Here is a 15,944-nt window from a genome sequence, read left to right as displayed (position 1 = left end):
ATAGCACGCATGACGTTGACATGAGACCTTGAGGACGTGGGCCTCAAACATGGCGAGACGACAAAGACTAAAATTAGCAAGAAAGGAGGAAAGGATGGGGTATCAAAGAATGCTTGGATGAAAAATTGATCACAAGAAGCCCCATTTATAGGGGGGGCAAAGTAACCGACAACACCATTATCGCCCTCAAAAAGCATAACAACATGCGTAATCAATGCGTTCATGGAAGCTGAATCGATGGCAATATTGTGACCCTAAAGAACGAGGAGTCACGACACATCGAATTACCCCAAAGAGTGAAAGGGTAAAACGACTCGGGACTTGTAAAAGGGATTGCGCCATCATCCCGACGTCATTACAGGAGCCCGTGAAGTGGGATGTCAAAATCATTTCTTATCGCTTCCCTCAAAGAAACGCGGAGACTATCTGTGCACGGTGAAATTGGAGGACCGATTTCTCTTTGACAAATTGCTTCAGTAGGTCGCCTCGGAAGTTCGGGACCTCGAGTCGGTTACTTCCCTCAAGACTTGTTGACACCCAGTCGAGGATAACATCGACCGAAACCCCGACGAACACGGGAAGCTCCCGAAGAATGCATCCGGAGTCGATTAAGTCTATTTGGGAAGCCTAACATTGGCCCACATATACGTCATGGAGCTAGTTATATGTCCCATTCCATTTCTTTTATCACTCAACGTATCTTTTGCTAAGTTTGAGCTCCCCCCTTCTAATAAAAAAGGAGTCATTAACACTCTGTAAGGTAAAGCTCCAACTACTATACAGAATATCAATAATAACTCTCTCTCTTTCTTCTCTCTAACTTACTCACTCGAGGCCACTTTAGCATTTATCAGTTTCTTACTTGTTCTTCATTTATTGCTTGGTCTTGGCAATAAAGAGCCTTGTTTGATCATATCTTAACAGTTATCCCATTTCCGAATACCCCCGATAGCTCGAGACTGAGACGGATATCGACCACAAGACCCTACATCGGCCAGCTCGAAGCCCGGGCAGCAAGCCCCTCAGTTTGTTACAACCCCATTTTTAGCTTGTATCTCATCATTAAACTTCGTATTCTTAGCATCAACTACTCTAAACAACCAGCATAAAAATAGATTACTTATTTTTAGAATCCCATTTTACAAATTTAATTGTTGTTACCATTTTTACGGTAAACAAAAAACCTAAGGGCCAACTTGCAATTCAAAAAACTTGATGGTCGAATGAGCTTGAGTCGATACTTGACTCTGAGACTGAACTTAAAACAGTTGACCAAACATGCGTAAGAGCACAAGCATAAGAGTTCGAACGCCAGCTTATACTTAAAGCCCGCATTGACCAAGCGCGTAAGAGCCTACGGGCTAGCCTAATGAGCCCCAGGGCCATATCGTGAATCTAAGGATTCCTCTCAACTCAAAGACCAGTTCATCTGGCCAAAATCAAGGCAAAAGAAATGCAAGAGAAACAAAACTGTGAGGTTTCCTCTTTATACATATATGCGAAAAAAACAAGCTCCATTTACAACATACTTTGAAAGTACTATATATAGAAACAGAAAAGGAAATATATGCCCCCCTTGGGGACTATGGCCTGACGGCCCCATCCTTGCATCCACGGCATCGGATAGAAGGAATTTAGCATCGCATTCTTCGGCCTTCACCTTCTTGATCTCTTCCGAGAGGTCGAAGCCCCTGGCATGAATTTCCTCGAGGGTTTCCCTCCGAGATTTACACCTCATGTACTCTTTATTATTGCTCTCACGATCAAGAGCCTTCCTCAGCTCAGCTCTAGCATCAGCAGCGCCCTTCAAATAGGCTGCCACTTTCTGGTCAGCCTTAGTGCGGCTCATTATAGTCTCACCCCGGGCATTCACAACCTCGGCCTTCACCTTCAAAAGCTCAGACTCAAGCCTTGTGATGATATTTGCTCGGACAAAATCTTTCGCATGAGCTTCCATATTTGCACCTCGAGGGCAGAAGCCTTAGCCAAAGCACCCTCCTTGGCCGCAACTTGGGCATCTACCTGAGCCTTCAACTAGTTAAACTCACGATTGACCCGGACAACTTCACCCTAAAGTCGTTCCAGCTCCTCCGTTTTGCTCTCAAACTGAAATATCAAAATATTAATCTCTAAAAATGAAAGGGGGAGCATACATCAACATAACCTGCAGGTTACCTATCTTTCGAGACGGCTTTTGTAGTTCCGACTTCGATCCACCTCACACCGCATGTATACCAGCTCACCTTCCTTTTCGTACAAAGGAGCCTAAGGGTTTTCTCCCTCTCCAAAGCTTTCCGCAGCCTGGACACATGGCAAAGCAGCTCGGACATAATCTTGTCAAAGGCCTGCAATAGAAAATTCAATAAGAAAGGGAGGGAGCAAAACCAAGATATGCCTATACCGGCTACCAAAGCTTACCATAAAGCCAAGCCATTGAGCCTCACCAAAGGCTGAGCCAACGTTCGATGCCCTAGTGTCCCCTGAAGTGCCTTCGGTGGGAAAAGAGGAAGGTGTCGCATGACCCTTGTCCCTCGAAGTATCTTTGACGGGAACGGGAAATATTCTTTCAAAAACAAAGGCCTCCGAAGCTGGAAGACCGCCTTCGCCTCCTTTGAACCTCAGAGAAGGACTCACCCCGCCATGAGCATCCTCACACCTCGGAGACTTTTTTCCGTTTATTATCGATCCTCGACCCCGAGTTCAGCAATATCTCCTCCTCCCCCAAGGGGCACAGCCTCATCTCAAAAAAACCTCCAACACCTGTGGCAGTAGAATTAGTGCACCAAAAAAAGTACCTTTCTGAGGAAGCAAGCCAGTAAATACCTACCATGATGCTTTGCCTCCCATCTCCACTTTGACAGGTCTCGCCACTTGCGCTAATCATAGGTCGAACAAGCTGCCAGCTTACGGGACCATTCAGCCTAACTAGGGACCTTGTTCGGTAACCAAGGAATCGCTACAAAGAATGAAATAAAAGATGCCTTTATGGAGCTTGCCTCCGCTGTGGACAAAGCGATAAAAATATAAGCCCCGATAGTGTAGGGGCCGATATAACCTAACGAGATGACTAAGGGTGAATTCGAGCCTGGCCTTATCCGCAAAGTACCTTATCATCAATATTATCTTCCAAAGTGATGGGTAAGCCTGCACCAGGGTAACCAGATACCCCCTACAAAATTCAAGCACGACCCTATCAAGAGGACCCAATGTAAAAGGATACGGATGTATGCTCAAAAACCCCTTGACATGGGTCATGATGCTTTCCTCTGGGGAAGGTTCCTGCAGTACCACTCCTTCTCACCATCTGCAGTCTTTCCTAATCATCTCGAGATGTCCCCCCGTATTGAAGAGATGAACCTCGATGCATGCTCTCGATGACCTTGAATGTTTGGAGGTCTCTCCAACGTAAAGTCTCTCCTCGAGACAAAGCACCTCGAGGCCTGCTTATCGGGTACTGATGGTATACCATTGACCGGACACGAAACAAAGGCAGAACTCCCCTCTCCTTGATGGGTGGATGTCGATGTAGAAGCAATTGCTGCGGTAAAATAGGAAGAGGAGGATGATGATTTAGATAAAGGCAAAAAACAAAAAGTTCTATGAGAGGGACGATTAACCAGAATAGAAGAATCTCCAGTTGAGAAATGAGCGAATCCATATATAAAGGCAAGCGACGACCATTCGCCTATCCAGAAGACCAATTAAGTCTGGCCATGACAACAACATTTTTCGGGAAATGTACTGGCAGGACCACCTCGGGGGTATTTAGACCCCAAGATTCCCTACTATTGTAAAAATCAGCCCCAAAGTATCTATCGGCCAATTTTGAGATGGTACCCGATCTCGAGCTCCCCGATTACTCCAAATACGGGCTCCATAAAGCCAACATCAATAATCGAAGGCTAACTCTGCATGAACGCTGAAATATAAAGAATAGAAAGACTTGAAACAGAAAAAATTCTCTTGCATTGCCAAAAAATATATTTACAAGGGGCATCTTTACAAGACTTGTTTCGCCGGGAATACATACACAAAAAGCAAAAAACGAAGCAAAGACGACGCAGGCCTACTCTTCATTGCCACTGCACTCTGAACCATCTCTAGGACCTTCGTCCAAAGAGACTAAGAGTGCCATTTCATCCTCCGACACTCGGGCCTTCTCGATCTCAGCTGAGAGATCGGCACCTTTAGCACCGGCTTCCTCTAAGGCTTCTCTTCGCCTTTGCACTTGCGTGAGCGACCGTTCGAATTAATTTTTGCTCAGCCTCTACTGATATATTTTGGGGTATTTGATTCGCAGTGGCAGCGTCCTTTGGATAAGTAGCGACTTTTTCTTCGACCTCGAAATTGGCTGCAGATAGCGCACCAATCTATATTTGAGCACATTGGAGAAGACCCTAGGTCAATTCTAATTCCAAGGTCACTACCTCGTTTCACTTCCTCAACTCAAGGATCTCCGCATTCTTCTTCCCGATCTGCAGAGGAAAAGATAAGTAAGTAAACATTGAATTATGGGAACGATGAACGGCTTTATGAACAACGAGTTACTTGTTCATCAAGGCCAACCATTTCTCGGAGTACTCCCTCAAAATTCACCCGAAGTTGGCTTAGCTCCTTGTCCTTTCGGGCAGAGGAGGCCTCTGACTCCTACAGTCCCGAGGTGAGTTTCTCGAGCTCCTTTCCACGGCATGAAAGCTCCTCTCGGAGCATAGAGAGGGCGTGATCATATATCTCCTTAGACTACGGTGAAACAGAAAAGTTAGAAAAACGAGGAAAAATGCTTGAGATTAGAAAAGTATACATGAACAACTATCACCTACCGCTGGAACTTCTTCGCTGCCTCGATAGCGCTGGGAGCATCGAGATCGATGTCCTCGCTGGCATCGTCAACGTCATCAAGGAAGTTTCCAAGCGCACCTCCAACCTCGAGAGGAACCCCCCCATTGGCAGCATTCGAGTCCTAAGCATCCCTTAACTCCCCATACGAGAACTGAGGGCCCAAATTAAGGTCACCTAGGGCATTGATGTCTCCAAGGGGAAAATACTGCCCCCGAATAGCTCCATCCCAGAACCTTTGGAACTAGTAGCAATGGTCTCTGCAATGGGAACTGCACCAAACCCGGTCAAGGGCTCGGGGAACGCATTCGCACCCTCCTCGAGGGTCTCTATCACACGGGATCGGTCTGAATCGACTGTTCCCGATTCAACAGCCTCTGGTCGGGGCACCTACGGGACATCTGCACCCGACCTTGTTCTTGGTACCAAATGGTACTCGTCCTCATCATCGTCTTCACCCCTAGTATTGGGACTTCATATGGAAGTTGAAGCCGAGGTCCTAGTGGCAGCTCGAGGCCTGTGTGATTTAGGTTTCTTGGCCGTTGGAGAATCAGCAACAGCCTTATTCTTCCTCTTCTTATCCTTAACAAGATCCGAAGTCTCCACCTCGCCGTTGGGAGGCAGTCTCATTTGCACTCCATCGCCAAAACCTGCGCAAACATAGTGGCCAAAATTTATCAGTACAAAGGATACAGAAGGGAAGCATAAAAATAAGATATAGGTGGCAAGAAGGACTTTACCATGATTCTTGGCCACCCACCGCGTTTTGGCCAGGTCAGGCCAAGACCATACGAGATATGGGAATGAGGTATCCAACCGCCTAATCCATCCCGAAAGATCCTGAACCACTTCAGGATACCAAACGTTAGCTGCACAAACTAAGAGGAGATCATTTTTTGGATAAACGTAAATAGAACATAAAGCTTGTTCGAAGGAAAGGTATTTACGCTGTGTGTTCCACTCCTCCGGGAAGGGGATCTTTTCGGCAGGGAAGATGTCCGAGGTCTGCACTCCGACGACTGCTCATCCATCCTCGATCTTTGTCCTTATCGATGCTCGGGAAAAATGACTTTTTGGACCAGTGGTGAATCTTAATCTAACCCTTATTAAATCGAGGGCTATACAATCTAATCAAATAGTCGAGGGTACAGGTCTCACCCTCGACCTCATTGGAGATGTGGTAGAGCATGTAGACTATCCTCCAGAAAGAGGGATAGATTTTGCCGAGTGTCACCCCATACTTGTCGCATAAGTCGAGAATGACCGAGTTTATCATTGGGGAAGAAGGGTTCGAAGAATCAACCGTACCCAAAGTGAATGGGTACGTATATAAATAAAGAAAACCAGCCTTGTGGTTCGTTATGCTCTCGTTAGAGCGGGGGATCTCAACCAGCACCGTCTGCTTCTATCAGCAGTCTTTCTTCACTTTCCCTATGTCAGTCACAACAATAATATACTGGGACACATGTTCATACCGGCCCGGTGTAGACGGGGGTCTATCGATAGAAAAATCATTTGCCGTGCTGAATTCAGCAGGGGTACACTGTTCAATGGTGGGTATCACTTTGGGCTTTCTTTTGGATGTTCGAGATGAATTGGTATCCTCGTCTTTCTAAGGAACCATTTTGGAAGTTCTAGCCATGATAGTGAAAGGGCCTTTCTGAGAAAGTAGGCGGAGAATCAAGCGCAGAAGAAGGAAGAATGTGAAAGGGGATGAATTTGGATTTGAAAACTTAAAGTTGTTGTAAAAATGTGAATTATCAAAAGACTAATGCATTCATAGAGGTCATATGGACATCAGAAAGGACGAACCAATAGCAGTTTATGGGTTTCTCAATAGTCGTCTTAGACGGCGACCCTTGTGCGGCTTTTGAGTTGTGGAATTCAATGCTCTAATGGGCTGATGTCACGATTATGATGCTTAAGGAGTAGGAGTTCAAAATCGTTTCCTATCACTTTGTTCTAGGAAATGCGGGGACTATTTGTATACGGTAGAAATCGGTCGTTCGATTTTACAATCATCAAGGCATCCTGAGGGTTTTCAGTGGTCAACTCTGAGGGTACTCGGTGATCGACTTCGAAGTTGTGTGACTTAGTAGTCTCGACGGATCAAGTTGAAGTTCCCAAGGTGCGTACATATAGCTAGCCAAGTCTAGTGGACTTAGTAAGAAAAGCAAATCAAGGCATTAAATGGTTGTACCAGCCCCATATCTTTGTAATCAATGCATTTGTACTATATTGTGATTCCCCCTTTATATATAGGGGATCATTGTCATTATGTAAACATCTGTTGCTCAATACTAAATACACAAGAACATTCTCTCTTCTCTCTAACATATTCTCTTGATCTCATTATTTTATTTATTGCTTATATTTATTGTGTTCTATTTATTGTTCATCATTTATTGCTTATTATTGGCCATAAAAGGCCGTCATTGATTTATCGTAACTGTTAGTTGCCCCTCGACAGCTCCCAACCGAGCTTCAGACTCGACCCCGAGGCCCTCGAATAGGCAAGCTCGAGGCTCCGATTATTGATCATTCGGTCTAGTTATCACCTTGCTCTCAAACTCTTATCTCATTTCTAAATCTTTCACATAGCGTCAACTGCTTAACAACTACTATAAAAATAGATCACGTATTTTTTGAACCACTAAATAAAATTTAATTATTATTGTCATTTTAACGGTAAACATCCGCCATTGAATTTATCATACATGTTAGTCCTCCGTAGACTATTCTCTACAGGGTCTCGAGTCCCTGATTATTAGCCATTCGGTTTGATTATCACATTGTTTTCAACATATTATCTTGTTTCCAAGTCTTTCACCTAGCATCCATTGCCTAACAACTAGCATAAAAATAGATCGCATATTTTTAGAACCACAAAATCAAATCTAATTGTAATTACCATTTTCGCGGTAAACACTCTCATGGTTTTTTGTCCATGAGGTATTGTTATTGACTTATGTTTTGATCTGTGACGACCCGACCGGTCGTTTTAAGAATTAATGCCCCAATCCTCTATTAACTGCTTTCCCCAAGTTTATTTCTACTAATGTGGTTTGCCAGGATGTTTAGTTTTGAATTTCGGGACACTTAGTCCCTAAATGAGAGCTTAAGTGTTGGAAAGTTGACCGTAGTCAGAACAGTGTGAAGATGACCTTGGAATGGAAATCTTATGGTTTCGTTATCTCCGTTGGATGATTTTAGGGTTAAGAGCGTGTTCAGATTGTGTTTTGGAGGTCTGTAACTAATTTAGGCTTGAAATGCCGAAAGTTGAATTTTGGAAGTTTCTGGTTCAATAGTAAGATTTTGATCCGAGGGTTGGAATGGAGTTTCGAGCATTGCAGTAGTTCCGTTATGTCATTTGGGATGTGTGTGCAAAATTTCAGGTCCTTCGAACGTGTTTTGGTTGGGTTTTTGACCGAAAGCGGAGTTTGAAAGATTTTATAAACTTAGGCTTGAATCTGATGTGTTTTGGTTGTTTTGATGTTGTTTGAAGTATTTTGAAGATTTGTGCAAGTTTGAATAAGGTTTTAGGATATGTTGATGCCTTTGGTTGAGGTCCCGGGGGCCTCGGGATGAATTCGGATGGTTAACGGAGGAAATTTTGGGGTTGAAGTTGCTGCAACAGCTGTTCTTCTAGTATTTTCGCATATGCGGTTTGGGGACCACAGAACCGGGGAAGAGGACCGCAAAAGCGAAATTTGGTATTTCCCTCAAGAACCGCAGATGAGGTGAGATGTCCGCAGAAGCGGAACTACTCTTGAAGTTAGAGTTCCGTAGATGTGAAAGCTGGGTCCTTAAGTGAAAGTCATAGATGCGACACTTGTTCCGCAGAAGCGGGACCGCAGATGCGGTCTCAGGGCTGCAAATGCGGAAAATCTCTGGGCAGAACATATAAATAGTTGCCTTCACGAATTTGAGGGATCCTTTCACCATTTTCATCCGGGTTTGAAGCTTTTAAAAGAGAATTTTGAGGAAAACAAAGGGGAATCACTTGGAGATAACATCATTGACTTCATAACTCATTTTTATGTGATTAAAGACCTAATTGGTGGTGAGAAATTTGGGAAAAATGGGTAATTAGGGATTGAGTTTAAGAGGCCTTTAAATGAGGATTTGAGGGGTCATTTGGACTCTGATTTTAGTGTTCTTGTTATGTATAGACTCGTGAGAGTATGAGGTTTATGAAAATTTAAATTTCACCCGTTTACGAGACGTGGGACCGAGGAGCATTTTGGTTATTTTACATAATTTTGCGTATTAGCTTAGAATTTAATTGTAGAATCAGTTACTTGAAGTGCTATTTACATTATGCAATTGAATTGAATAGATTTGGGCCATTTGGAGTCGAGTACTCGTGGCAAAAATGTGGTGTTGCGTTGATTTTGAGCATGTTCGAGGTAAGTGGCTTGTCTAACCTTGTGTGGGGGACCTTCCTCTTAGGATTGGTATATTTGGTAATTGAAATGCCTTGTACATGAGGTGACGCGTGCGTACTTGTGCTAATTGTTGGAATTACGGTTTTCTTAAGTAATTACTAGTATGTTTCCTTTCCTCTTTCTATGTCTTGCACTATTAAGCCTGTTGTTAGATTAGGAAAGCATGTCTAAGTGACTTAATTGCTTTAATTTATTCAACCTGCCTTACTTGAATTCTGTGCAGCATGCTAGACTAAAATCACTTATTGCCTTAATACAAAATTTTGCAATTGTTGTATACCTTCCAGCTGTTGTTCTTTATTTATTTTGGGACTATGGTTGTGAGATTACGGTAGCTCCCCCTTGTCTGTTTGCTTTGGGACTACGGGTTAGATTCTCGGTAGATCCCCCTACACATTTACTTTGGGAGTACGGGTTAGATTCCCGGTAGATCCCCCTGCACCGTTATATGGAACTATAGGAATGCACCCGGTAGATTCCCCCAGTACTGGGTATTTACATTTGGGAATACGGAACAGGATTCTGGTAGATCGCCGCGCACTATGAGTTGGACTACGGGACGGGATCCCGGGAGATCCTTCAGACATATATATATGATGGACTACGGGACGGTATCCCTGGAGATTCACTGGATATGTAAAGATGGGACTACAGGATGGTATCTTGGGAGATCCCCGATTGTTACATTGGTGCTGAGCTGTATTTCCTTTCCACTTTTACCTTGTTCTGTATAGTTGTTGTTGTTCTGTTCATCTTGTGTTATTTTACTGTTGTACTTATTTATACTATTGCATTATATACTATTGATCTTTATATTTTATTTAACCTCAGTAGGTCCCTGACCTTCCTCGTCACTACCCAACCAAGGTTAGGCTTGGCACTTAGTGAGTACCGCTGTGGTGTACTCATGCCTCTTCTGCGCATGTTTTTTATGTGCAGCTCCAGGTACCGCTGATCAGGTCTACTGTCCTTGAGGGAGCCGTCTACTCTAGAGACTTCGAGGTACATCTGCCGCGTCCATAGAACGAGTAGTCCCTTTCTATTCCTGCTTTTAGTATTTAGCCCTTCTATACCTTCATGTTCTTATTAGACATTCCAGAGTTAGAGCTATGTAGTATTGATCTTAGCTTGTGATTCATAGGTTTCTGAGTTTTGGATTTATGTTTGGTATTGAGAGTTAAACATGGTGTATGCCAAGCGACACATTTAAACACTATTACTGCTTTATTTCTATTTTAAATTGTTTATTTTCGCAAATTTTGGTTTTTCTTCTGCAAATTAATCTTACCTAGTCGTAAAGACTAGGTGCCATCAATATGGTTCACGGAGGGCTAACCGGGGTCGTGATAAGTTGATATCAGAACACTAGGTTCATAGGAGTCATGGATCACAAGCCGGTTTATTAGGGTCTCGTTGATCGGTAAGGAGACGTCTGTACTTATCTATGAGAGGCTATGTAACTGTTAGGAAAATTCCACTTCATTTATTTCCTTGTCGTGCGATATTTTGACATCACCATTCTAAACTTCTGTCTTCTATTCTCTCATAAACAGTGAGGACACATGCTACCCGAGATGATTAGGTACTCGCGCCCCCTACTACAGCCGTTAGAGGCTAGGGTATAGCCCAAGGACGCACACGTGGTGAAGCCAGAGCACCCGCGTGAGCTGCCACTGAGGTACCAGTAGCAGATCCAGCCGGAGTCCAGGCACCTGGCATGCCTACTACTACTACTACTACTCCAGCTCTTCAGGAGATTCTGGCATAGTTCATGTGCATGTACACCACTCTGGCTCAAGCAGGGTTGTTTCCCCTTGCTGAAGCTACATCTCAGGTCGGGGGAGAAGCACAAACTCCCGCTGCCCGCACTCCTAAGCAGTGAGTGCATGTTGAGCAGGTCCCTGAGGTTATTCTTGTACTGCCTGCTGTGCCAGTTTAGCCCGAAGATAGGGCAGCGACTTTTGAGGATGAGCAGTTGAGGCTTGAGAGATTCAAGAAGTACAATCCCTCTATATTTAGTTGTCTAGCATTGGAGGATGCTCTAGGATTTCTTGATGAGTGTTACCGCATCCTCCGTATCATGGGTATTTCAGGATCGAGCGGGGTTTCTTTCACTACCTTCCAGCTTCGAGGAGCCGCCTATGAGTGGTGGCGCACCTATGAGCTAGACAGTCCAGATGAGGTTGCTTCACTGACTTGGGCTTAGTTTTCAGATCTTTTCTTGAGGGACTATGTTCCTTATAGCCTGAGGAACGCATGGCATTCAAAGTTTGAGCATTTGTGCCAGGGTGCTATGACTATTTTAGAGTATGCTGTCCGTTAAACCAGCTTGGCTAGACATGCACTAGCCTTGGTTTCTACTGTCCATGAGAGGGTTCGCCGGTTTATTATGGGCCTTATTCCCAGCATTAGATCTAGCATAGCTCGTGAGTTGGAGATAGATATTTCTTACCAGCAGGTGGTCAGCATTGCTAGGAGGATTGAGGGTGCATGCTAGGGAGAAAGAGGAGAGGGAGGCCAAGAGGTCTCGAGAGTCGGGCCATTATTATGGTGCCCGTACCGCAGCTGCAGGTCGTCATGGCAAGATTATATGAGTCACCCTATTCATTCGGCTCTTCCAGCAGCCAGTGGTATTCAATCTCCTCCGAGGCCTTAGGAGCCTTATTATGCACCTCCGGTTTCTAGCGCGCCTCCAGCACAGGGTGTTTTCGAAGGTTAGTCCAGCAGACCTGGCCCTAGCTAGTCACATCCACCACGTCCTCCTAGATCTTGTTTTGAGTGTGGTGACACACATCATATGGTGAGGGATTGCCCCAGACTTGGGAGGGGTGCACCTCCACAAACTTCTCAGCCACAGCGTGCCCTGCAGAGTTCTCAGGTTATGGTTACAGCTCCAGTTGCTACCCTACCTGTTCAGCCAGCTAGAGGGGGAGGTCGGGAAGGTAGAGGTTCACCTAGAGGAGGAGGCCAGGCCAGATACTATGTCCTTCCTGCCTGTACCGAGGCTGTTGCCTCCGATTCTGTCATCACAGGTATTATACTAGTTTGCCACAGAGATGCATCGGTTCTATTCGATCCAGGCTCTACTTATTCTTATGTCTCTTCTTATTTTGCTCCATATTTGGGTGTATCTTGGGATTCTTTGAGTTCCCCTATTTATTTTTCTTCTCTTATGGGAGATTCTCTCATTGTGGACCGTGTTTATTGGTCGTGTTTGGTTGCTCTTAGAGGTCTTGAGACTAAATCCGATTTATTGTTATTCATTATGGTTGACTTCGATATTATCTTGGGCATGGTTTGGTTGTCTCCCCATTATGCTATTCTTGATTGTCACGCCAAAACTGTGAAGCTAGCTATGCCAGGTGTACTATGTGTTGAGTGGATAGGTACTTTAGATTATGCCCCCAATAGAGTTATTTCATTTATTAAGGCTCAATGTATGGTTGGGAAAGGGTGTGGCGCATATTTAGCTTATGTGATAGATGTTAGTATTGATACTCCATCATTTGATTCAGTTCCAATAGTACGGGATTTTCCCGATGTGTTTCTAGCTGATCTTCCAGGCATACCACATGATAGAGATATTGATTTTGGCATTGATCTGTTGCCGGGCACTTAACCCATTTCTATTCCTTCGTATCGTATGACTTCTCCCAAGTTGAAGGAATTGAAGGATCAATTATAAGAATTGCTTGATAAGGGTTTTATTCGGCCCAGTGTATCACATTGGGGTGCTCCTGTGTTGTTTGTGAAGAAAAAAGATGGTTCTATACGTATGTATATTGATTATTGCCAGTTGAACAAGGTTACAATGATGAACCGTTATCCTTTGCCTCGTATTGATGATCTGTTTGACCAGCTTCAGGGCACACGGGTATTTTCTAAGATTGACTTGCGCTTAGGTTACCATCAGTTTAAAATTCGGGAGCCGGATATTCCAAAGACTGCTTTCAGGACTCGGTATGGTCATTACGAGTTCCTTGTTATGTCATTTGCGTTGATAAATGCCCCAGCAGCCTTTATGCATTTGATGCACAATGTGTTTCGTTCGTATCTTGACTCGTTCATCATTGTCTTTGTTGATGATATTCTGGTGTATTCTCGGAGTCAGGAAGATCATGAACAGCACCTGAGGACTGTGCTTCAGACTTTGAGAGAGAAGAAGTTATATGCTAAATTCTCAAAATGTGAGTTTTGGTGGATTTAGTGGCATTCCTAGGCCACATGGTATCGAGTGAGGGTATTCAGGTGGATCCAAAGAAGATAGAGGCCGTGCAGAGTTGGCCCAGACCATCCTCAACTATAGAGATCCGCACTTTCCTTTGTTTGATGGGTTACTACTATCGTTTTGTGGAGGGGTTTTCCTCGAATGCAGCCCCTATGACTAGGTTGACCCAAAAGGGTGCTCCGTTTCAGTGGACGGAGGAATGTGAGGCGAGCTTTCAGAAGCTCAAGACAACATTGACCCCAACCCCAATTTTGATACTACCTACAAGTTTGGGGTCTTATACGGTCTATTGTGATGCCTCGAGGGTTGGCTTTAGAGCAGTGTTCATGCAGGACGGTAGGGTGATTGCCTACGCATCTAGACAGTTGAAGATACATGAGAAGAACTACCTTATTCACGACCTTGAGTTAGCTGCCATTGTTCACGCCCTGAAGATTTGTGGCCATTATTTATATGGGGTTCCCTGTGAGATTTATACTGACCATCGGAGCTTGCAGCACTTGTTAGAGCAAAAGGAACTAAATTTGCGCCAGAGGAGGTGGTTGGAGTTGCTAAAGGACTATGATATCACTATTTTGAATCACCCGGGCAAGGCCAATGTGGTGGCCGATGCTTTGAGTCGTCGGACAGAGAGTTTGGGGAGTTTGGCTTATTTACCAGAATCAGAGAGGCCTACGACGATGGATATTCATGCCTTAGCCAGCCAGTTTGTGAGATTCGATCTTTCAGAGCCCAGTCAGGTTCTAGCTTGCGTGGTTTCTCCATCTTCCTTATTTGATCGTATCAGGTAGCGGCAGTATGATGACCCTCATTTGCTTGTCCTCAAGGACAAGGTTCAGCACGGTGATGCTAGGGATGTGACAATTGGTGATGATGGGGTATTGAGGATGCAGGATAGGATTTGTGTACCCAATGTCGATGGGTTTCGAGAGTTGATTCTAGAGGAGGCCCATAGCTCGCGGTATTCCATTCATTCGGGTTCTGCAAAGATGTATCACGATTTGAGACAACACTATTGGTGGAGGCAGATGAAGAAAGATATAGTTGGATTTGTAGCTCGGTGTCTCAATTGTCAGCAGGTGAAGTATGAGCACCAGAGACCGGGTGGGTTGCTTCAGCAGATAGAGATTTCGGAGTAGAAGTGAGAGTGGATCACCATGGACTTTTTAGTTGGTCTCCCACAGACTTTGAGGAAGTTTGATGCTATTTGAGTGATTATGGATCGGCTGACCAAGTCCGCTCACTTTATTCCTGTGTGTACTACTTATTCGTTAGAGCAGCTGGCGGAGATCTATATCCGGGAGATTGTTCATCTACATGGTATTCCGGTTTCCATCATTTCAGATAGAGGTACCCAGTTCACATCACGGTTTTAGAGAGCCGTTCAACATGTGTTAGGTACTCGGGTAGAGTTGAGTACAATATTTCACCCTTAGACAGACAGACGATCTGAGCGTACTATTCGGGTTCTTGAGGATATGCTCCGTGCGTGTGTGATTGAGTTTGGAGGGTCTTGGGATCAGTTTTTTCCATTGGCGGAGTTTGCTTACATCAACAGCTATCAGTCCAGCATTTAGATGGCACCGTATGAGGCTTTATATGGTAGGCGCTGCAGATCTCCTATGGGTTGGTTTGAGCCGGGTAAGGCCAGATTTTGGGCACAGACCTGGTTCAAGATGCTTTGGAAAAGGTTAAAGTGATTCAGGATAGAGTACGTACAGCCCAGTCCAGACACAAGTCTTATGCATGAAGGTTCACGATGTTTCCTATATGGTTGGAGAGCGGGTTTTGCTTCGGGTTTCGCCTATGAAGGGCGTTATGAGATTCGGGAAGAAAGGGAAGTTGAGTTCGAGGTTTATTGTCCCTTTAGAGATATTAAGGCGTGTTGGGGAGGTTGCTTATGAGCTTGCCTTACCTCCCAGCTTGGCAAGAGTTCATCCGGTATTTCATGTTTTGATGCTCCGGAGGTGTCACGACGATCTGTCGCACGTGTTGGATTTTAGTTCAGTCCAATTGGACAAGGATCTATCTTATATTAAGGAGCCAGTGGCAATATTGGACATGCAGGTTAGAAAGTTGAGGTCAAAGAACATTGCATCAGTGAAGGTCCAATGGTGGGGTCAGCCAGGAGGCGACCTAGGAGATCGAGCAGGATATGTGCAGTCGTTACCCTCATCTTTTCACTACTTAAGGTATGTCTCTATGCTCGTTCGAGGACGAACTAATGTTTAAGTGTAGGAGGATATGACAACCCGGCTAGTCATCTTAAGAATTAACGCCCCGATCCCCTATTAACTGTTTACCCCAAGTTTGTTTCTGCTAATGTGATTTGCCGGGATGTTCAGTTTTGAGTTTCGGGGAGTTTTGGGACACTTAGTCCCTAAATGAGAGCTTAAGTGTTGGAAAGTTGACCTTAGTTAGAACAATGTAAA

At 44.5% G+C, this 15,944-nt stretch overlaps 1 protein-coding gene across 1 annotated transcript; it reads left to right on the top strand.

The window, feature by feature from the left end:
• Positions 1-15,258: 15,258 nt before the first annotated feature.
• Positions 15,259-15,744, top strand: LOC138878166 (uncharacterized). The gene has a single exon (XM_070157832.1). It carries the CDS (start codon positions 15,259-15,261, stop codon positions 15,742-15,744), a length of 486 nt encoding a protein of 161 aa, XP_070013933.1.
• The last annotated feature ends 200 nt before the right edge of the window (positions 15,745-15,944 follow it).

The sequence above is a fragment of the Nicotiana sylvestris genome, chromosome 9, assembly GCF_000393655.2.
Source record: "Nicotiana sylvestris chromosome 9, ASM39365v2, whole genome shotgun sequence".
NCBI classification, from domain to species: domain Eukaryota; kingdom Viridiplantae; phylum Streptophyta; class Magnoliopsida; order Solanales; family Solanaceae; genus Nicotiana; species Nicotiana sylvestris.
The sequence above is the reverse complement of the archived record's forward strand: the minus strand, read 5'-3'. Positions and strand labels throughout refer to the sequence as shown.